At 49.4% G+C, this 20988-nt stretch overlaps 2 protein-coding genes across 8 annotated transcripts; one reads left to right on the top strand and one right to left on the bottom strand.

Moving 5' to 3' along the window:
* The first annotated feature begins 38 nt into the window (after positions 1 to 38).
* ABCB6 (ATP binding cassette subfamily B member 6 (LAN blood group)) lies at positions 39 to 7684 on the top strand. The gene is given in 20 exon segments (XM_020904801.2): positions 39 to 787; positions 1084 to 1221; positions 1465 to 1651; positions 1848 to 1949; positions 2116 to 2299; positions 3126 to 3159; positions 3161 to 3248; positions 3750 to 3859; positions 4044 to 4109; positions 4281 to 4406; positions 4548 to 4624; positions 4713 to 4776; positions 4887 to 4972; positions 5186 to 5243; positions 5805 to 5909; positions 6322 to 6496; positions 6642 to 6754; positions 6988 to 7082; positions 7154 to 7222; positions 7408 to 7684. Coding segments are annotated over 20 exon segments (2535 nt in total). The 5' UTR covers positions 39 to 238; the 3' UTR covers positions 7517 to 7684.
* A 109-nt stretch (positions 7685 to 7793) lies between these two features.
* ZFAND2B (zinc finger AN1-type containing 2B) lies at positions 7794 to 10691 on the bottom strand. Of its 7 annotated transcripts, none has more exons than XM_020904821.2 (10): positions 10599 to 10691; positions 10400 to 10476; positions 10055 to 10149; positions 9683 to 9814; positions 9402 to 9553; positions 9074 to 9169; positions 8938 to 8998; positions 8785 to 8852; positions 8398 to 8470; positions 7794 to 8084 (listed from the first exon to the last, which is right to left on the bottom strand). In XM_020904821.2, the coding sequence occupies exons 2-10, from the start codon at positions 10452 to 10454 to the stop codon at positions 8031 to 8033; spliced, it is 786 nt and encodes a 261-aa protein (XP_020760480.2). In that variant the 5' UTR covers positions 10455 to 10476; positions 10599 to 10691; the 3' UTR covers positions 7794 to 8030. The 7 variants fall into 7 exon arrangements, with proteins under 7 accessions (XP_020760480.2, XP_020760483.2, XP_020760482.2 ...); XM_020904824.2 differs by having other exon boundaries at positions 10412 to 10476; XM_020904823.2 differs by having other exon boundaries at positions 10412 to 10473; positions 10599 to 10673.
* Between the last annotated feature and the right edge of the window lie 10297 nt (positions 10692 to 20988).

Raw genomic sequence — 20988 nt, 5'->3', positions numbered from 1 at the left:
CGAACGGCGGAGACTGCGTACGTGCCCGGCGTGAGTGCGTGGCGGCGGCGCGTGTGCGAAGCGAGTGGGTGGTGTGGCTGGGTCCACGTGCGACCCTGGCCGGCGACCCCTGCCGCTCAGTGCCCAGAGTATCCATGACCCGAGATACTCGGGATTCCGCGCCCCGCCCCGAGCGGCCGCCTCTCCAGTTCTCCGGTCCCTTAGTCCCCGTAGTCTCGGTCGGTGGCCACACATTGCCATGGTGACTGTGGGCAACTACTGTGAGGCCGAAGGACCCGCGGGTCCGGCCTGGGCGAAGGGTGGGCTCAGCCCCTGCTTCTTCTTCACGCTCGTGCCCTCGACCCTGTTAGCCCTGGGGGCTCTGGCCTTGGTGCCGGCTTTTCCCTGCAGACGTCCGGAGCGGCCTGGGGGCGCCGACAGGGTGTCTTGGGCGGCCGGCCCTCGCGTCGCTCCCTACGTGCTGCAGCTGCTTCTGGCCACACTTCAGGTAGCGCTGCCCCTAGCCGGCCTCGTTGGTCGGGTGGGCACTGCCCAGGGTGCCCCACTACCAGGCTACCTTTTCCTGGCTTCTGTACTGGGGACTGTGGCCAGCGCCTGTGGTCTGGCGATGCTCGTGACAGAACGGAGCCAGGCACTGCAGAAGCTCGCAATGGGCGTCTGGATCAAGTTCAGGCACAGCCCAGGTCTCCTGCTCCTCTGGACTGTGTCTTTTGCAGCCGAGAATTTGGCCCTGGTGTCTTGGAACAACCCACAGTGGTGGTGGGCAAGGACGAACTTGAGCCAGCAGGTGAGGGACCTCGTGGGGGGAGGGGACGCGTGACGTGTCTGCTCACATTGCTTCCACGCTTTTCAAATGCCTTTAAGAAAGGGAAGAAAGGAGGGGCCAGTACTGCTGGGAGCTGATAGCCAGCTGGTGGGGAGTGGCATGCTGAGTCACTGTAGGTTTTTTTAAAGCCTATTAGATGCTGGGCCCCTGAAGAGGACCTGGGTGTGTGTACTACCCCAGTGCCCAGCCATATTGCAAGTAGTGAAAATGGGACTTTGGCCCTCAGTGATAGTCTCCCCACCTATGTTTAATTCTAGGTTCAGTTTAGCCTGTGGGTGCTGCGGTATGTGGTCTCTGGAGGACTTTTTGTCCTGGGGCTCTGGGCCCCTGGACTCCGACCACAGTCTTACACCTTGCGGGTCAATGAAGAGGATCAAGATGTAGAGAGGAGCCAGGTACCCCTCAATTTCTAAAACTGAGGGTCTATCATAATTCCATTCCCCATCATTTCTACTCACCATAATAACTCACTTCTTTCCTAAATCTAAATCCCTGTTAGCCTTCCTGAGCCCATCAGGGGTCACATGTGGGTCCAAGTTACCTGGGAGCTATAATCCCATACATTTTCCTTAGGGGGTTTCTGGCTAATACCATTTTGATTTCTGAGCTCCCCTCCCCTACATGTTTCACCATCCTAGGTTCCATCAACAGAGGGGCTACCGAGGTCTACCTGGCGAGACCTAGGCAGGAAGCTCCGCCTACTGAGTCGCTACCTGTGGCCTCGAGGGAGTCCAGCTCTGCAGTTTGTTGTGCTCCTCTGCCTGGGGCTCATGGGGTTGGAGCGGGGACTGAACGTGTTGGTCCCCATCTTCTATAGGGACATAGGTGAGGGGGAGAAGGAGGGGGTCAACTTAGCACTCTGGTCCTTCATTGTCCTGGATGGTGGCAGAGACTAGCCCAGGGAAGTGTGACAGAGTTGAGAACTGGGTGGTCAGTAGAGGCTGTGGCTGATGCCTAGGGCAGTTTCTCCCAAAGAGAGTGCTAGGGTCTCTGAGTGGGCTTGGACTCATTTTCTCCATAGTGAACTTGCTGACCCAGAAGGCACCTTGGAACTCCCTGGTCTGGACGGTCATCATCTATGTCTTCCTCAAGTTCCTCCAGGGGGGTGGCACTGGCAGTACAGGTATGAGGGACTCTGCTCTCACCCTGGTTGGTATTGGCCGCTGTCCCTCCTTCCACAGGCGTCCCTCCCCTGGGTCCCTTAGTGCTCTCAGACCTTTCACATCTTGCTGCTGGGCTGATGTCATTGAGCCGCTCAGCCCTACCAAGGCCTCCCTGGCTCCCTGCAGGCTTCGTGACCAACTTTCGCACGTTCCTATGGATCCGAGTGCAGCAGTTCACCTCGAGGCAGGTGGAACTGCGCCTCTTCTCCCATCTGCACGAACTTTCACTGCGCTGGCACCTGGGGCGCCGCACAGGGGAGGTGCTGCGGATCGTGGACCGGGGCACGTCCAGTGTCACGGGGCTGCTCAGGTGCCATGCCAATGGAAAGGAATTGCGGGAGGGCAGGGCTGGGGAAACGGGTGGAGGGGCTGTCAGGACAACCCACCCAGCTGGAGGAGTTGTCTCTTTGTCCTCTTTTTCTCTTAAATTATAAAATTAATATACACATGCCCTTATAATAATTCCAATAAAGCAGACAGAGCAAATCTCTCTTGAATTCCACTCACTAGAGGTTCCCACTCTGTTTAGTATGTAGAGTTCTGCTTTTTTGCATTTTTTTACATATATACATGTAGAACTAGTAGGTATTGTGGAGGTGTTTCCTAAAACAGATGGTATCATGACGTAGGCGTCATTTCTCAGAATGGCTTTATTATCAAAATGTTATGGAGATGTATTCTTATCCGGGCTTCCCTGGTGGCTCAGTGGTAAAGAATCTGCCTTCCAAGCAGGAGTTGCAGGTTCAATCTCTGGGTTGGGAAGATCCCCTGGAGAAGGAAATGGCAACCCACTCCAGAATTCTTGCCTGGAGAATTCCAGGGACAGAGGAGCCTGGCGTGCTACAGTCCACAGGGTTGCAAAGAGTCAGACACAACTTAGTGATTAAACAACAACATTCTCATCCATACATGAAGATCTTTCTCATGCATTATAATTGATCCAAAGCATTCTGTAGTTTGGGCATGCTATGGTTTATTTAGCCATAATAAGGTAAGGGGCATCGATGCTTAAGGGGCATTTAGCTTGATTCTAGTCTGTTGCTATAGAAAACAAAACACTACGTTGAAACCTCCTAGGTAGAGTTACTGACCCTGAGCCCTTAAACTATTCTTTGTTGCTTGACTTTGCCTCCTAGCTACCTGGTATTCAACATCATCCCCACACTGGCTGTACATCATCATTGGCATTGTCTACTTCAGCATGTTCTTCAACGCTTGGTTTGGCCTCATTGTGTTCCTGTGCATGGGTTTTTACCTTGGTGAGTGCTGCTTGGTGAAACCATCTCCCTGAACCATTTACGGAGTGCCTTGAATGTGAGTCCTGCCCGGACTCAGATGGCCCAGCTTTGAGAAGCTGTAGATCAATGGGCTCCAATAGGCTCCTGCTGCTCTCCAGTGTGATGGGTGAGCATCCTGTGTCAAGGAAGCCCCAGCTCTCCCTAGGGAAGGACATCCTGGTCACTTTAGATTCCCGCTGTGGAACCTCAAGTCAAGGAGGAACTTCATGTGATAGGATGCAGCTTGCCTCCATTGGTTCACCAAAACTGTTTTCACACAGGCTTTATGCAGACTGTGATGATATCTTGGACACAGCCCCGTCCCTCAGGGAGCTTAGGACTCCCTCCCTTGGGAATCTGGGTCCCTGGGTTATAGCACAGGTTTAGTGTACACGTGACCAGCAGCAGACATACATGTGGTCTCTGCTGCTGGGAGTGACTTGCTCTCTTCTCCTTCCTCTCGCTTCTCCTGTCACTCTCTAGCCCTGACCATCGTGGTCACTGAGTGGAGAACAAAGTTTCGACGGGCCATGAACATGCAGGAGAATGCTACCCGGGCCCGGGCTGTGGACTCTTTGCTAAACTTTGAGACGGTAACGGAGACCTCAGTGGCAGTGTTGTGAGGTTTGGTGATGTAGAGGAGTGTGCCTGGGGTCGTTGGGGCTGACAAGGAGCAGGGAGGATGCGAAGTATGCTGCTTACAATCAGGGAGGAGGGATGGGGAATGGAGCCGAAAGCTGTGGCCGTGTGAAATAGCACTGGTTTGAAATTCATCAGGTGAAGTATTACAACGCAGAGAGTTATGAAGTGGAACGCTATCGTGAGGCCATCATCAAATATCAGGTCAGGATGCTGGTTTGCGGCCTACTGAGAGCAACAGCCAGGACTTGTGGAATCACCAGGCCTGAGAGGAGTAAAATTTGGGCTGTGAGGTTGATGTACCTGGGCCCAGGTTGGGATTTGGTGACTGTCAACATGTGTATGACATTCCTTCCTTGTTTGTCCTTGCCCAAGAGTTTAGAGTGGAAGTCAAATGCTTCACTGGTTCTACTAAATCAGACCCAGAACCTGGTGATTGGACTTGGGCTTCTCGCCGGCTCCCTGCTTTGTGCCTACTTTGTCACTGAGCAGAAGCTACAGGTGAGGGAATTGTCCTGGGCCTGGGGACTTTGTCTAGGCCATCAGGTTCATAGGTGGGAAGTAGGTAGGGGGGTAGCTAGTGGGCAGGGTGACAGCCCACCAGCCTCCTGTGACTCTGTCCTCATCCCTGGATGTCCACAGGTCGGGGACTTTGTGCTGTTTGGCACCTACATCATCCAGTTATACATGCCTCTCAACTGGTTTGGCACCTACTACAGGTAACCTGATGCCAGCCCTCACCTGTCCAGGGTGCAATGTTACCTCCCCAGCTCCCGGGAGGCGCTCCAACCAGCCCTCTTCTTGCAGGATGATTCAGACCAACTTCATCGACATGGAGAACATGTTTGACCTGCTGAAAGAGAAGACAGAAGTGAGTGAGGAGAGAGGAGTGGGTTTGTAGGGAGTGGGAGCTGGCATGGTGTTCCTTGTGTCTGGAGGATACCAGGCCTGTAATGGCACACAATGGTGACACTCTCCCAGGTGAAGGACCTTCCCGGCGCAGGGCCCCTTCGCTTTCAGAAGGGTCAGATTGAGTTTGAAAACGTGCACTTCAGTTACACTGATGGGTGAGCCCCTCCCCTTCCACTGTCCCACAGCCCCCTTTTCCCGTGTCCATTTACACACTGCTCCTCCCCTTGCCCCTCCCCACTGCTTCTCAGCCACCACCATCTGGGAAGACAGACTAAACGAGAGGTGGCAGGGCCCAGTACTAGCTCTAGTGGTGGAGGGGCCCCTGGCAGTATAGCCGGCCTGCCGACCATGCTCACCCTTCCTTGCAGGCGGGAGACCTTGCAGGATGTGTCCTTCACCGTGATGCCTGGACAGACACTGGCCCTGGTGAGAGGAGACCCAGCCCTCTGACCAAGACTCCTTGAGCTTCCCTTATTCCAGTGCCCGTGGTAGCTGGGGATCCAGGTTGTAGAGTCAGAGAGCCCTGTCATATTGGGTCACAGGACTGAATGTGGCTCCTCCATGGACATTGGTGGCCTCTTGGAGAGAAAGCCTTAAAAGCCAGCGGGCCTGAGAATGTTTTTCTTTCCTTAAATTTTTTTGTTTTGGTTGTGGTGGGTCTTAATTGCTGTGTGAAAACTTTCTCTAGTTGCAGCAAGCAGGAGCTACTCTGTTGCCGCGCACAGGCTTCTTGTGGTGGTGGCTTCTCCTGTTACAGAGCACAGGCTTCAGGCACATGGGCTTCAGGAGTTGTAGCATGCAGGCTCAGTAGTTATGGCTCTCGGGCTCTAGAGTACAAGCTCAGTAGTTGTGGTGCATGGGCCGAGGTACTCCGAGACATGTGGAATCTTCCCAGACCAGGGAGCAAACCCATGTGCCCAGGTGGGCAGATTCTTACCCACTGCACCACCAGGGAAGTCCTGTCTCCTTCTGTTTTTCATGCAACAGGTGGGCCCATCGGGAGCAGGGAAGAGCACAGTTTTGCGTCTGCTATTTCGCTTCTATGACATCAGCTCCGGCTGCATCCGAATAGATGGGCAGGATATTTCACAGGTAAGGATGCTCAGGGGAAGACTATAATTTAGGGGCCCGTATGTGAAAGAACGGTGCGTGCTGGGCACCCAGGGAGTAGAGAAAGAGCTGTCACCCCTACAAAAAGCTGGGTCAGGATATCTCAGCCTTTCTAGCGGCACATGCTTTGTATAAGGGAAGTAGTCACGGGAGCGATTCCTAGGATCCCGTATGAGACACAAAGATCTGCAGCCATCCAGGGCAGCAGGGAGAGAAAATGAATTTTCTATCAATGGGGAAACAGAGAGAGATTAAGCGATTTGCCCACACAGCTGGGGTCTGGGGAGGTGAAGGCAGGACTCTCACGCAGAGAGATGTGCTTCCCACCAGCCCATCCTACCTTCCAGGCCTGGAGGGATCTCACAGGCCAGAGTATATGGTTTTTTGGCCCCAGGTGACCCAGACTTCTCTCCGGTCTCACATTGGAGTCGTGCCCCAGGACACTGTCCTCTTCAATGACACCATTGCCAACAACATCCGCTACGGCCGCATCACAGCTGGGAACGACGAGGTGAAGGCTGCGGCTCAGGCTGCAGGCATCCATGATACCATCATGGCTTTCCCTGAAGGTAAGCTTCCCTCCCCTTCAGGGTCTCCCCCCGCCCAGTTCAGGCCCGTTACTGCCTCTGACTTCCATTCTACCCCATCCTTGCCCATCTGGTCACAGAAACCAAGTGTAGTACATGTGACTTGAGAGGTGGGCAATTTCCACAGGGTATGATACGCAGGTGGGCGAGCGGGGACTGAAGCTGAGTGGTGGGGAGAAACAGCGTGTCGCCATCGCTCGCACCATTCTCAAGGCTCCAGACATTGTTCTGCTGGATGAGGTGAGGGCCCTGAGACGCCTTCCCCACCTCCTTCCTCCCCAAGCCTGTGCCCAGCCATTCCTGCTGAGCACTGTTCTTCATGTAGGAGAGCTAGCACAAATGCATGTTTCACAAACACACTTTACAGTTTTCAAGTGCAAAACAAGGTCCTTTTTGATTCCTGAGGCCTCGGCTAGCCACTTGCATCCCCCTCCTGGTGGGAGGGACAGTTTTACCTAAGTTCCTCTCTGTAGGCAACATCTGCGTTGGATACCCATAATGAGCGGGCCATCCAGGCTTCTCTGGCCAAAGTCTGCGCCAACCGCACCACCATCGTGGTGGCACACAGGTATGGGACGGGCAGCAGGTGGGGGGGCCCCCTCAGGTGTTGTGGTGGGTGACTGACCTCTGACCTCTCAGGCTCTCCACGGTGGTCAGTGCTGACCAGATCCTCGTCATCAAGGATGGCCGCATCGTGGAGCGAGGACGGTAAGGGACACAGCATGATAAACAGGGAAGGGCCTCTGAAGTGGGGACCCCAAGGTAAGGTCGTGGAATCCCAGGGGTTTCTGGAAGGATCTCCTTCACCAGTTCCTTGTCTCACAGACTGGTGGCAAGCATCTTGGGGTACAAATAACAGTTGGTTGGGACTTACATTTTTCTCCTTGCCCCAGGCATGAGGCTCTGTTGTCCCGAGGTGGGGTGTATGCTGACATGTGGCAGCTACAGCAGCAAGGACAAGAAGAAGTCTCTGAAGACACCAAGCCCCAGACTAAGGCATGATGACAGAAGTTGTGGCCACTTCCTTCCTGAAGGATAACTCTGAGGGGAATACACTGTATCCCTCTTCCCTGCCATGTTTCATCCTGGTCTTGGTGCTAGCTACAGTGATGGAACAGGGATTTTCAGAAGAGCATTGTGGGGGAAATAAAAGTGTGGACTGTGTCAGGATCACTATGACTTTGTGGTGTGGGGAACTACAGCAGGCCTCCACTGCAGGTCAGATGAGCATTCTTGACGGGACTCTTGAGTTTTTGATTGGAAAAGAGAAACACACCACTTTGGTGTCTTATAGACTGCCCATCCTTTATTGTTTCTAGTCCCCCTCCCTGCCCCCTGTACATGGAGGGGAGCCCCAGTATATGGGGGATGACAAGATGCAGGGGGGCCAAGTGGGACCTGGCCAGGGAGCAGTGCAGAGCAGCTCACTCCCATGCCGCTGGAGCGGCCAGCAGAGCCCTCTGTAGGCTGTTCCACGTGCTGTTTCTCCAGATGCTCCCTGGAGGTGGCCTCCACGTCACTCCTCCTCGTCTTCACTCCGGCTGCTCCGGGCCTCCTCTCCCTGTGGACCCTAGAGGTGCGAGGGCCACAGTCTTCCTCAGCTGAGCCTCCCTCCCCAAGCCCAGGGCCCTAGCACAGGTTGCAGTTGGACGGCTTCAAGCTGCGGCTTTGAGCCTGGAGCAAGGGGAGGGGAAGGAGAGGAAGACAGGGTGCGACGTCAAAGAAATGAGGGACAGTCCTTGAGTGGAGTCATAGGAAAACAAAAGGATAAACACTCTCGTAAACTCTACCACTTGGAAGAACACCCTCCCTGCCTCCCCCCCTACCCTGCAACCTCCTTACTTACTCCCAGCACAGGGCCAATCTCTCCGCTGTCCTCATACCTGCTGCCGTCGGTATTCTGCCTCACTGGCCGATAGTGCTTGTGCTAAAGCTAAGTCTTCTTCCTCCTGAGAACTGGGAGGGAGGAACAGCTTAACTTAGTATCTAAAATGTGAGCATCTCATCTGTTAGGAATCACTGTGCTGAGCCCTTCTAAGTATTGTTTCAATTTTCACATGTAGGTTTTTACAGGGTGTTGGTATTGTCCTCATTTTATTGAACATATTAAGACCGTAAGGGGCCAAAGAACTTGTCCAAGGTCATATAGTTAAAAAACTTAATTTTGAGCCCAAGTTCCTATTAGCCTGCATTGGCTGACAGCAGTCCCACCTCCCTCCCTCCAAACTGAGCCCTCACCCACACCCCACCCTTTACCAGTGAGTAGGTACCTTGGGACCTGGGGTTTGGTCTCTGCCAGGGACAGTTCCAAGGCTCGTTGCAGAGCCTCATCCTCACTCTGCAAAAGGAAAAATAAGACCAGGTGCCTTGGACTTCACTCTCTGTGGGTCTGCTTCTGTCCATCCAACCTCTGCCCCACTCACCAAGCCATTTTGCAAAGTAATCACTGGAGGGGCTGTCCGGGTTGGAGACTGAGTTGTGGCTCTATGACAGATATTCAAGAGGCTCAGGTCAGAGATATGAAGGGGAAAAAGGGAGAGGGGAAACAGGCAGGCCTACCTGCTGGCAGAGGAAGACGAAGGCAAGTTCTGGTTCGGGCTGGGGATGGTCTTTGTAGAAGAAGCCAGGCTTTGTGCCCTGGAGATGGCAGCCAGTCTGTAGGAAGAGACACTCTGGGCATGCCTCCAGGCACCTATGGCTTACAGGTTCCTCTCACCCCCGACCCAGGAAGTCAGGAGGGGAGCTCCTCCAAAAGATCTGGAAAACATGCACTTGAAAAAGAAAGACAAGACTCCCTAGCCAAAGGAGACAGGGTGAAGCTTCCCAACTGTTATGACAAAGGTTCATTCAGGTCCCAAAAGCAAGTAGAGAACTTGGTTGCAATTACCCTGCCCTACTGGTGGGGTGCCCCTCCCCAGAGCAATCATGGTCCAGTGGGTGACGGTGCTTGATGCAGAAATTTCGGCCACAGCGGTCGCAGGTCAGTTTCATCATTTCCCGCTGCCGGCAGCCAGCGCGTTCACACTTATTGGTGAAGATCTGAGGTGGAGTAGGAAGGATTATCTCTGCTGAGATCCCTGCTCCCTTTTCAACCCTGTCCTAACAGCTGTGCAGAGTTCCAGGCGTTTGTAGTCCCAGGTGACCATGGTTGATGCCTCTAACACTTACCTTACGTTTTTGTTGAGCTGGATCTGAGCGACAGTCTCGGTCAATGTGCTCCCCAACAGCACGGTCAGGGGACTCCCCTCTGGCCACAGGAACAGGCACGTTACAGAGCGGGCATACAGGCACCTGGATATCCTATAGTTAGGGAGCAGGGGTCGGTATGTGGCCTACTCCCAGTCCAGCCAGATCTCTGGTCCTGAGAGAATCCCCCTGAAAGAACCTGGACATGCCCTCCATAAACGCAAAAGGAAATAATATTCCCAGCACTGAGCCTCAAGAAGACAATAAAGGAGGGAAAATGTGAGGCAGAGGGGTTCCGGAGATTTTGCACGCATCCTCCACCCGCCCCCTTTCACCCTCAGACCGCCCCCTCACCTTTTGGTAAGCAGATCCACAGTGATGCTGGGCGTAGGCCACATGGTCTGCGCAGAAGATGCCCGAGCAGGCATCGCACTTGAGCGGCAGAAAATCTGCAGGAAGTGGGACAGACTGCAGGTCCAGTGGGACCTCGACGTTCCCGCTCACTCAAGCTTTCCACTCAGGGGCAGGAAAACGCTGCCGCACTAGGAACCAACTGGACCCTGGCCCTGCTCCACTATCTCCTAAGCCACGCCCCAAGCTCGAGCCCCGCCCTCCTCGGGCACTCCCAGCCCAGGAGCCCTCCACTCCGCCCGGCCCCGCCTCCCGCGTGCTCCGCCCCTCACCCCTTTACCCGCTTACCCAAGCGCTTACAGCTCGGCTCCGAACAGTGAGCCCCAAGGTCCGGAAACTCCATCGCCGGGCCGGACGGGGACCTGCTGGGAGAGGACGGGATGCTGAGCTCCCCAAGGGCTCCAGCTCTGGATCCAAATCGCGACCCCGTACTCTGGGGGGAACTCCTCGTCCCGCCCCTTCCTCCCCTCGACTCAGGCCGCTTTACCCGAGCGTCAGCGACTCCCGCACCGCAGTTCTCACTCCTCCCTTGGCGCGCGCGGGCGCGCTGACGTCATCGCGCAGGGCGGGCACGTCCCGCTCAGTCTGCGGGGGCGGGGCGCATCCCGGAAGAGCCGAGGCCCGCCCCTCCTGTTTTGCCAGGCGTCAGGGAGTTGAATGGTGTCTCCTGGACTACCGAGTGGACGCGGGTGGGTTTGGAGACCCTGGGCGCGGGCCTAAGGGCCACGAAGGCGTTAGGGCGGGCGAAGACAAGGAGAGATTACATCTTCGAGGCTGGGGTGGTTTGAGGTCTTTCACAATTGGATCCTTCGCCTGCTTCTCACTCTGCACCCTCCCCCAGCCATTTCGTTTACAGCCGCTGCTATACCTACTCTACGAACTGAAAACACCCATGTTTCTGTGAGATACACATTTCCCTTCAGAGACGTAGCTCCTCCACGTTTGGTTTCGCTGTCCTTTGGTAAGACTTCTCTGACCCTCCTCAGTTTGAGCCCAGTGCATCTCTCGTGGTTTCCCGTCGTACTTTTCTAGCACCCTATCACCTTATTGTAATCATCTCTTATCTCACTCCCTCACTGCCCCCTTCCCACATAAATATAGTGGTAAGACGAACCACGTCTGCCTTCCCTTGAGTTGGACCCAGCACCCAGTGCAGTGCCTGAAACTGTGTGGTTTTCAGACCTTAGTGTGAATCACCTGCTTTAAAATGCGGATTCCTGAACTCCCTTCCCCTCCCCACCCAAGGAAGCACAGGAGAGAATTCGGACAGATATCCATCTACTACAATTTGAAAAACACATGCCTGGAATATTCTGAATGCTTACTTAATGTGTCTTGAGTGAAGCTAGAGAGTCGCTGGATTGGTGTCCTGCTTGACCCTAGGGAGCCCCAGGTTGAGACTTCCATTTCAACACGTTTTCTCACATGCCTCTCTGGCCCTTCATGCATGGGCTTGGTTACCCTAGCTTCCCATAAATTTGGGCGTGGAGATAAGTAAACAGATGAAATACTTAGAGTTGAACATGTCCTCCAAAATGGAGAGAAAACCAGCTACAACTGCGAATGAGACAGCTTTCTTCTCTTCTCCCTCTCTCCCTGCAGCTTTTGGTTTTGCTTCCCTCTGTGTCTGCTTCTTACATCCTTACAGCTCTAACGCTACTGGAAATTAAAACCACTTTTCCCTGGTTTCTCAAGCAGAGGGCCTAATTTCAGCGCCGGCTGTGCCCATTTGCCTTGACTTGGATGGTCTGCCAAGCAGTGACCTGTGGCCCAGGGTGTGTGGTCAGGGTATGTGGTGTTCTGATGGGCCAGGCCTGAGTCTCATGTTTGGGGGAAGGGAGTCAGCGCCACTAAAGTGAAAATTACCAAACTGGCTTGGATAATCCTAGAAAACCCAAGAGAGTCCATTCAATTTCTTCCTTCATTCAGCAGTATACTGAGTGTCCTCCCATGTGCTTGTCACTGGATGACATGTGCAAAGACCAGGAAATATTGACAAGACGGCAGTGCATTTCAGGTACACCCATTCTAGAGTCGACAAGGCAAAACCTGAAGGGTGAGTAGATGTTGGCTAGGTGAAGGCCAAGGGAGAAAGGAAGGAGGTGGAAGTAGGTGCTATTTCAAGCAGAGGAATCAGCAGGGACAAAGACCTGGAGATAAGAGAAAACAAGATTCTTCAGATGAGCTTTTAAAAAGCTGATAGCATCAGGATCTTAGAGTGTAAGAAACAGCTTGGCAGGAGATAAAGCTGGAGAGTTCAGTTCAGTTCAGTTCAGTCGCTCAGTCGTGTCCGACTCTTTGCGACCGCATGAATCACAGCACGCCAGGCCTCCCTGTCCACCACCTACTCCCGGAGTTTACTTAAACTCATGTCCGTCAAGTCGGTGATGCCATCAGCAACCAGCAGAGCATTTTCTTTAGGAAAAACCCTGAGGAGGAAGCTCATACCTGCCTTGCCTGGATTGCGACTGTTGTATCATACCCGTGTTTACGACTGTTTCATTGTTTGCTCTAAACCTAGCCTGCTTTTCATGGGTCCTTCTTGTCTTTGGTCCCATCTTTCCTTTATGACTGTTCACTCTAAAAGGATGTAATTGGATTGGAGGGAGACACAGGTTCTCTTGGAGCACACTGCAGTCAATTCAGCTATTAAGTCCATCGTAGATCCCAGCAGACAGCAGTGTAGCAGCAATGTGGTTCCATACACTGAATGTGTGTTCACAGTAACAGCACCTGGAGGCCTACTCACGCTATGGTTCAGCAAACGAAGGAGACAGGAAAGAGACTGGAGAGTTAGCAGGGGTCAAATCTCAGATCATTGAGGCCACACTAGTTATTGAGAATTTTAACATAAACATAATATCAGCTTCCCTTGTGACTCAGTGGTTAAAAAAAAATCTGCCTGCAATATGGCAGACTCAGGTTTGATCCCTGGGTCAGGAATATCCCCTGGAGAAGGAAACTGCAACCCACTCCAGTATCCTTGCCTGGAAAATCCCATGGACAGAGGAGCCTGGCGGGCTACAGTCCTTGGGGTCACAAGAACTGAACAACAACAAATGAGGAACTATAGATAGCTTTAAGAAGGAGAGTAATATGATCAGATTTGTATTTTGGGAAAGTCACTCTGGCTTCAGAATGGAGAACAGATTGGTAGAAGGGAGGCTAGGCTGAAGGCTGTTGCTATAATAGACGCAAGAGATAATGATGGCCTGAACTAGGTGGGGATGATACTTAGAATTAATGAAACTCAGTATAGAACTTAGATGTGAGATAGATATTTAAAAATAAGTAACTTTCAGGACTTCCCTAGTGGTCCAGTGGTTAAGGCTTTGTCTTCCAATGTAGAGGGTGTGGGTTCAATCCCTGGTGGGGAAGCTAAGCTCCCACATGTCTTGGGGCCATAAAAGTTGAAACTTAAAACAGAAGCAATATTGTAACAAATTCAATAAAGACTTTAAAAACGGTCCACATCAAAAATCTTTAAGTAGCTATCCAATGTATCACTGAGAGGATAAAATGGTTTAAAAAAAAAAAAGAAAGAAAAGAAAAGAACTCCTTGGACTTTCCTGGTGGCATAGTAGATAAGAATCTGCCAGCCAGTGCAGGGGACATGGGTTCAATCCCTCCTCTGGGAAGATTCCACGTGCCACAGGGCAACTAATTCTGAGCGCAATAATTACTGAGCCCATGCTCTAGAGCCCTTGAGCCGCAACCACTGAGCCCTTGCCTAGAGCCAGTGCTCCACAAGAGAAGCCACCACAAGGAGAAGCCTGTGCAGCACAGCAAAGAGTAGCCTCCACTCGCCACAACTAGGGAAAGCCCGTGCAAAGCAACAGAGACCCACCACAACCAAAAATAAAAATAAATGATTATAAAAAAGAAAAAAGAATTTTTGGCCACACCACACGGATTATAGGATCTTAGTGCCCCAACCAGGGATTGAACCCCAGCCCTTGACAGTAAGAGCAAGTCTTTCAGGGAAATTCTGGCAGCTTCCTCCTCCATCCATCCTCACCCCTGGGGTAGGCTCTGGGGAGCAGTGTTTCTGCCAAAGATGATTGGTCTGGGAGTGGACATCTGGCCCACACTGGGTATCTGAGTTTGTGTTCCCCAAAAGCATAACCTGAAACAAGGATTTCGATGCAGATGATTCATGTAGGAGGTAATCCTAGCCATAGTAAGAGAGTAGAGAAGAGGGAGATAGGGAAGGAAGGAAAACCAATGAAGAGTTATTGAACTGGTTACTACTGTGGGTCCCAGTTCCACTGGGAACTCTCGAAGAAGGCATATAAAATATGCCTCAGAATCATCCTTCTAAAGGACTGAAGGCTGGGCTGACTCCTGTCTTCAAGTTGAAGGTTTCTCCTAGGAGGTGATAATTCCCCCATGTCTGCCTGGCACAGTGAGCCTGTACCTATGTGCAAGCTGATTCAAGCTGATTAAGGTGCGAGGAATTTGAGGAAAATTCTGGAGGCATAAATACTGAATCTGGCTTGGCTTAGAAGTGGGAAGCCATCAGGGCTCAGGAGCTGTCCACAGTGACATCTGAAGTCTAATGCACCAAGCAGGCAAGGCACCAGGAGCATCTGCTATATTTGGCCAATCAGATTCCTTCCTGGGAATTTGGAATCAAGGCCGGAAGAATCAGTATTCATAAAGTATTCTGTAGCATATAAGCTATGGGCTTGCCATCTGCCATACTACCATACTGTCATACTCACTGAGGGACAGGGGATTGTTATCTACCGTCCTCTGACTGATGGGACACAGTCCCATAAAGAGACTGATCTTGTAGCTTACACACAGGGTTTTAAGTCATATCATTACCTGACTCTTGCCTCCTCCCAAAGTCTACACTGCCCAAAAAAACTATGGCTAACTGCCATTATTGCATTAGTTTCACATTGTCCCTTTTGAGGATAGTTATAAGTTATCTCCTTAGATTCAGGATATTTCTCAAGGCACTATCACACTCTCTGGTCACACCATGAAGTCAGGCTGTTGATGTGTGGGAGATTCTTGATCTGGGTATGCACCTGTCATGGGGATTCAACTTACAGCCTAGGCCCTTTAGAAGGACAGTTTTTGAAGAGCTTGTTGTTTGTAAGTTCCAAGACTCCAAATCTGTGAAATCCAGTAACAGTTTTGATAGATACAAGCATATGAAATTGCTAAGACTTGACTATTGGTTTTATTTACCAAAACAACAATCACATATAGTTTATTAATAAACAGCACATGTCACAGGCAAGAATTATTTTTCCTCTGACTTCCTATCTAATACTCATCCTGCTGGATTTTGGAGCCCAGATAAGACAAACAAGCACTGTGAGAGTATGATGTACAGTCTAGAGACTTCCTGATGGTTCAGCAATTAAGTCACTCTGCTTCCAATGCCGTGGGTGCAGTTTTGATCCTTGGTCAGAGAACTAAGATCCCACATGCTGCCCAGTGCAGTAAATAATAATAATAAGTCTACACACCTTAAAATCAGATGTGTCAAATGTCTGTGTACCTTCAGTTCAGTCACTCAGTTGTGTCCAACTCTGCCACCCCGTGGACTGCAGCACACCAGGCTTCCCTGTCCATCACCAACTCCCGAAGCTTGCTCAAACTCCTGTCCATCGAGTTGGCAATGCCATCCAACCATCTCATCCTTTGTCGTCCCCTTTTCTTCCTGCCTTCTATCTTTCCCAACATCAGGGTCTTTTCCAATGAGTCAGCTCTTCGCATCAGGTAGCCAAAGTATTGGAGCTTCAGCTTCAGCATCAGTCCCTCCAACGAATGTTCAGGACTGATTTCCTTTAGGATTGATTGATTTGATCTCCTTGCAGTCCAAGGGACTCTCAAGCATCTTCTCCAACACCACAGTTCAAAAGCATCAGTTCTTTGGCAGTCAGCTTTATGGTCCATATGTGACTACTGGAAAAACCATAGCTTTGACTAGATGGACCTTTGTTAGCAAAGTAGTGTCTCTGCTTTTTAATAAGTCTGTGTACCTTAGCACTTCAAACTTGCACTGTTTTCTGCTAACAGTGTATAAAGAGAGCATATTGGTTAGGATATAGGTTAAGCTGCCATAACAGGGACTCAAAAATAGTGGCATAAACAAGAAAGAAGTTTAATTTCTTCCTTATGTAATTAAACAGGGCTGGCTGGTATGACAGCACCTGTCAGGGACTTGGACACTTCCTATTTTGTTGCATCACCATCCCTAAGGTGTTGCCTTTGTCTGTGTGGTCCCAAATGAGTACTTGTTCTAGGCAGCAGAATGAGGGAGAAGAAAAACAAGGCATCTCCTCCATCCTCTCCCTGCCCCTGCCCCCCATCACCCGCCATTTAAAGGGATGACCTTGATTTTGCCTACATCATTTCTGTGACACTGGTATAGCTCAGCAATTAGTCACATGATCGTACTTAGCTCCAGAGAGACTGGGAAAGGTAGTCTTTAGCTGGGTGGCCATGTTCCCAAATAAAATTTCAATTATGTCAGTGAAGGAGAACAGATATTTGGGGGACAACTAGTGTCAAAACAGGGTGGGGGGAAGAGTGACTTTTATGATATTTGAGCCATCCTGAGCTTGAAGTAATGAAGCAGATAGTGAAACACGGGCATACAATAGCCAGAAGGCATTTCTCTCAGCTCAGGGGGTTTGAGGAGGAGAACAACAAGACCAAGCACTGCTTGGTCAGTCTTCAGTTGTAGGCTACTCAACCAAAAAGCCATTCCCCAGATCCTCCTTGAGGACAAAACTCTGATTTTAATCATCCTTTTCCAAGCAGTTGTGTTTCACATGGGTCCCTCTCCTGCTCCCACGAGGAGTCTTAAATGATCTAAGTCAATATTTTTCAAACTTTCAAACCATTGCTCACAATAAGAATTACATTTTATAACCTAACACACACACACACACCCACCCCTAATACTTGATCTTATTGTGCTTGATATACTTTGATATTCTGTTATATTTCATTTTTTAAAAATTTTAGTTGCCAAGTACTACATTGATTTCCATCTACCATCCCATTAAAGGGCTGTATAACCTTCAGTTTGGAAAAAAAAAATATGAAACTTTTCTAAATCAGCAAAACTTCCCCTTTGTTGAGGCATGTAAAACAATTTGTGTCTGGAAGAAAAATTTATCCCAAACTTTAGAGAAGAAAAAAATTGATCATTATTTTTAAAATATACTTCTAGAGTTTTCTTAATAAGCCAACTTAACCTTTACCTGATACTCTTGGGAATATAACTGTTGTCACGGTATATTTGATTAAGAATCCACTACTGATAAAAGCACAGAGTTTATACTTCTGTAACATTAACCTGTAGAAACTGATAAGGTGTTGTTCTTGTATAGCCTTAAAGAAACATTAATCTGAAAGGTGTTATTTTTTAGCCCTGTGGAATATTAATCAGTTTTGTACCTAACCTAATAATTTTGTTCATTTATTGATATGTATACATTTCTTACCTGAAAACACTCAGAGAATTAACTTTTTGTATTCTTTATCAGCTCCCTCATTAATGATTTAAATGAAACCTTTCTATATGCATACAATCTATTTGGATGAAAATTTGTTTCTGCTCTGGACATTACCTGTCCACTCAGGTTTTGTGACCATGAGTGGAGCCAAGCAGAGAGGAGAAGCCAACATGTTGAAGATGGACGAGAAGAAAGGTGGGAGAGTTCCAGGGTCACTGATGAATTAACCAGCTTGGGGATATTACATGTGGCCTCTTGTTATGTAAGAGAGTAAATGTCCTTATTAGCAACATTTTCTACATTTTGCAACCCAAAGCTCCCTTGGTGATACACCTGTTCTGGCAGCTCATCTTAATACAAATGAACATTTGATTCACCCAGTTGGGATTTTTGCCATGTATTGGCAACATATATTGGTAGCTGTGGAATGATCATTGAACTTCCCAATCAACTTTAGAGAGCCTCCCCTCACAGCTCTGGAAAGACTCCTGATACAGTGACATCATATTCTGTGGATTCATATTCTGTTTACTTGTTTTTATTTTTATTGATTTATTTTTGTTTACTTGTTTTTAATTTTAACTTACTGCCAGGGCTTTATAAATACTTTTAGTGTATAGCTGTCTGATTGTTATTTCAAATATTTATTTATTTATTTTTGGCTCCGTTGTGAAGGTTTTTCTCTAGTTGTGGCGAGAGGGTAGCAGCCCTCTAGTTGTAGTGCAGGGGCTTCTCGCTGCTGTGACTTCTGTTGCAGAGCACAGGCCCTCGGTGTCGAGGCTTCAGTAGTTGCGGCTCCTCCAGGATCGAGAGCACAGGCTCAATAGTAGAGGTATATGGGCTTTAATTGTTCTGTGACATGTGGGATCTACCCAGATCAGGGATTGAACCCGTGTTTCCTGCGTTGACAAGCAGATTCTTTACTACTGAGCCACCAGAGAAGCCCTAGCTATCTGATTTTAAATATTTTTAAAATTTATTTATCTATTTATTTTATTAGTTTTGGCTATGCTGGGTCTTCATTTGTGTGTGGGGGCTTTCTCTAGTTGCAGAGAGCAGGCTCTAGAACTGAGCTCAGTAGTTGTAGTACACAGGCTTAGTTGCTCCATGGCATGTGGGAGCCTCCCAGACCAGGGATTGAACAAATGTCCCCTGCACTGGCAGGCGAATTCTTAACCACTGGACCACCAAAAGCAAAAATATTTAGTCGCTCAGTCGAGTGCGACTCTTTGCAACTCCATGGACTATAGCCCACTAGGCTCATCTGTCCATGGAATTCTCCAGGCAAGAAAATGTAGTGGGTAGCCATTTCCTTCTCCAGGGGATTTTTCTGACCTAGGGAGCAAACCTGGGTTTCCTGCATTACAGGCAGATTCTTTACCATCAGAACCACCAGGGAAGGCCTAATTTTTTTTTTTCATGTTAAAATATAATCATTTGGTTTTAAGAATTTTATTTATTCATTTTTTTCTCCCTCTACACTCATGACTTTAGAGTTGTTGGCTTTCAATTTTTGAAACCTTATTGGGAACAGACCTCAGCTGGTAAAGAATCCGCCTGCAATGCGGGAGACCTGGGTTCAGTCCCTGGGTTGGGAAGATCCCCTGGAAGGGAATGGCTATTCACTCCAATATTCTGACCTGGAGAATTCCATGGACTGTATAGTCCATGGGGTCGCAAAGAGTCAGACACGACTGAGCAACTTTCACTTCACTTCACAAAGAAAAACACTGCCTCTCTCCCTTCTCCTACTCCATGAATACTCAGATAGTCAAAAGCTTAGCGAACCCTAAAAGTAAATTCTTTGCAGCTCTGTCTTGAGCGTGAGCCAGAGTGTTTTAACTGCCAGAGACCCCAAAGACCACAAGAGAGAATGAAGCCCTCACAGTTTCTTTTTTCTCAGGCCAGACTTTTCCTGACTGATGGGTTATAGTCCAGATTAAGCTATTCATGCCAATCAGCAGCCTAGAAGCTTCCCAAGATTTGAAAGGACGATGAGCAGACCAAAGCCACCACCTCCCTACATAGTGTGGATGTAGGTTCCTTGGGTCCTGAATAAAGGAATAAGGAGGAACAGTGAGAAATCCAATAACACTTTCCACATTGAAAGGGCTGTGTCAAAAGATATCAATTAGCAATTGAGCATTGCTTCAGTCATTTGTCTTGTAGATCAACAGTGCACACGCAGACTTGCTAAGCAGCTTTGTGCTTCAGCTGAGCTTCAGCCTCCCGCAGGCACAGCAGGACCGGCTCTTCTACAAATCAGCAGGTGGAGCCGCGGCCAGACACCTCCTATATCAGCTTCAGCAGGTTTAAAGCGGACAAGGTCAAAGTGAGGATGTCAGTAAGGATGTCTCGGGCCCAAATCTACTCGAATATTAGCTTAACGTTTTTCTCTTTAGTGGTTTTCCTCCTCCTCAGTTGACTCTTCAGCAAGCTTTCCCAGTGGCTCAGTGGTAAAGAATCTGCCTGCAATGCAGGAGCCACAGGAGACGTGGGTTAGGAGTATCCTCTGGAGAAGGAAATGGCATCCTGCTCCAGCATCCTTGCTTGGGAAATCCCATGAACAGAGAGGAGCTTGGCGGGCTACAGTTCATAGGGTTACAAAGAGTCAAACACGACTTAGTAACTAAACAATAACTGTTGGCTCTTAGAGAAACAGTGCATACTGAAAGGGAAAGAAAAACCATTTTGCTGACTGTCCTGTCCTACTATTACTCATCTCTTAGTTTATTTAATTCCCCGTGAAAGCCTTTTGAAGTGGATATTATGCATTCCCACTTTGTAGATAAAGAAAGCTGAGATTGGGAGAGATGAAGTCGTTGGCTTATGGAGATGGGCTTTAAACCCAGGATTGCGCATAGCCTTAAGTCCCATGTTATTTCATTATACAACACTGCCTCTCCCACGTTGACTCTGTAACCTCCTCAGTAACTGAAAAGATCTTAAGTGGTGGTTTTCTCAGAGTGTGGAAAATCCCAAATCTCTCCATGGGTTATCAATAATCAAACACCCTTTCAGCGCAAGTGAAGTGTGTTAGTCGCTCAGTTGTGTCCATCTGTTTCTGACCCCACAGACTATAGCCTGCCAGGCTCCTTTGTCCACATTAAAATTTTGAGCACAAAAAGATTTGTTTATAAAGCACTGTTGCATCCCACAGACTTCAAGAGGAATCAAAAGATGTCAATGGACAAAATAAACTTCTATTGCAAGAATAATAGTGTCTTTGTTCTAGAGCAAAGACACTTTAAACAAGTATATTAGGAACAGGATACTGTCAAAATGAATATAGGGACTTCCCCAGTGGTCCAGTGGTTAAGAATCTGCCTTCTGGGACTTCCTTGGTGGTTCAGTGGCTAAGACTCTGAGCTCCCAACACAGAGGCCCTGG

This window comes from Odocoileus virginianus, chromosome 30 (assembly GCF_023699985.2).
Source record: "Odocoileus virginianus isolate 20LAN1187 ecotype Illinois chromosome 30, Ovbor_1.2, whole genome shotgun sequence".
NCBI classification, from domain to species: Eukaryota; Metazoa; Chordata; class Mammalia; order Artiodactyla; family Cervidae; genus Odocoileus; species Odocoileus virginianus.
The sequence above is the reverse complement of the archived record's forward strand: the minus strand, read 5'-3'. Positions and strand labels throughout refer to the sequence as shown.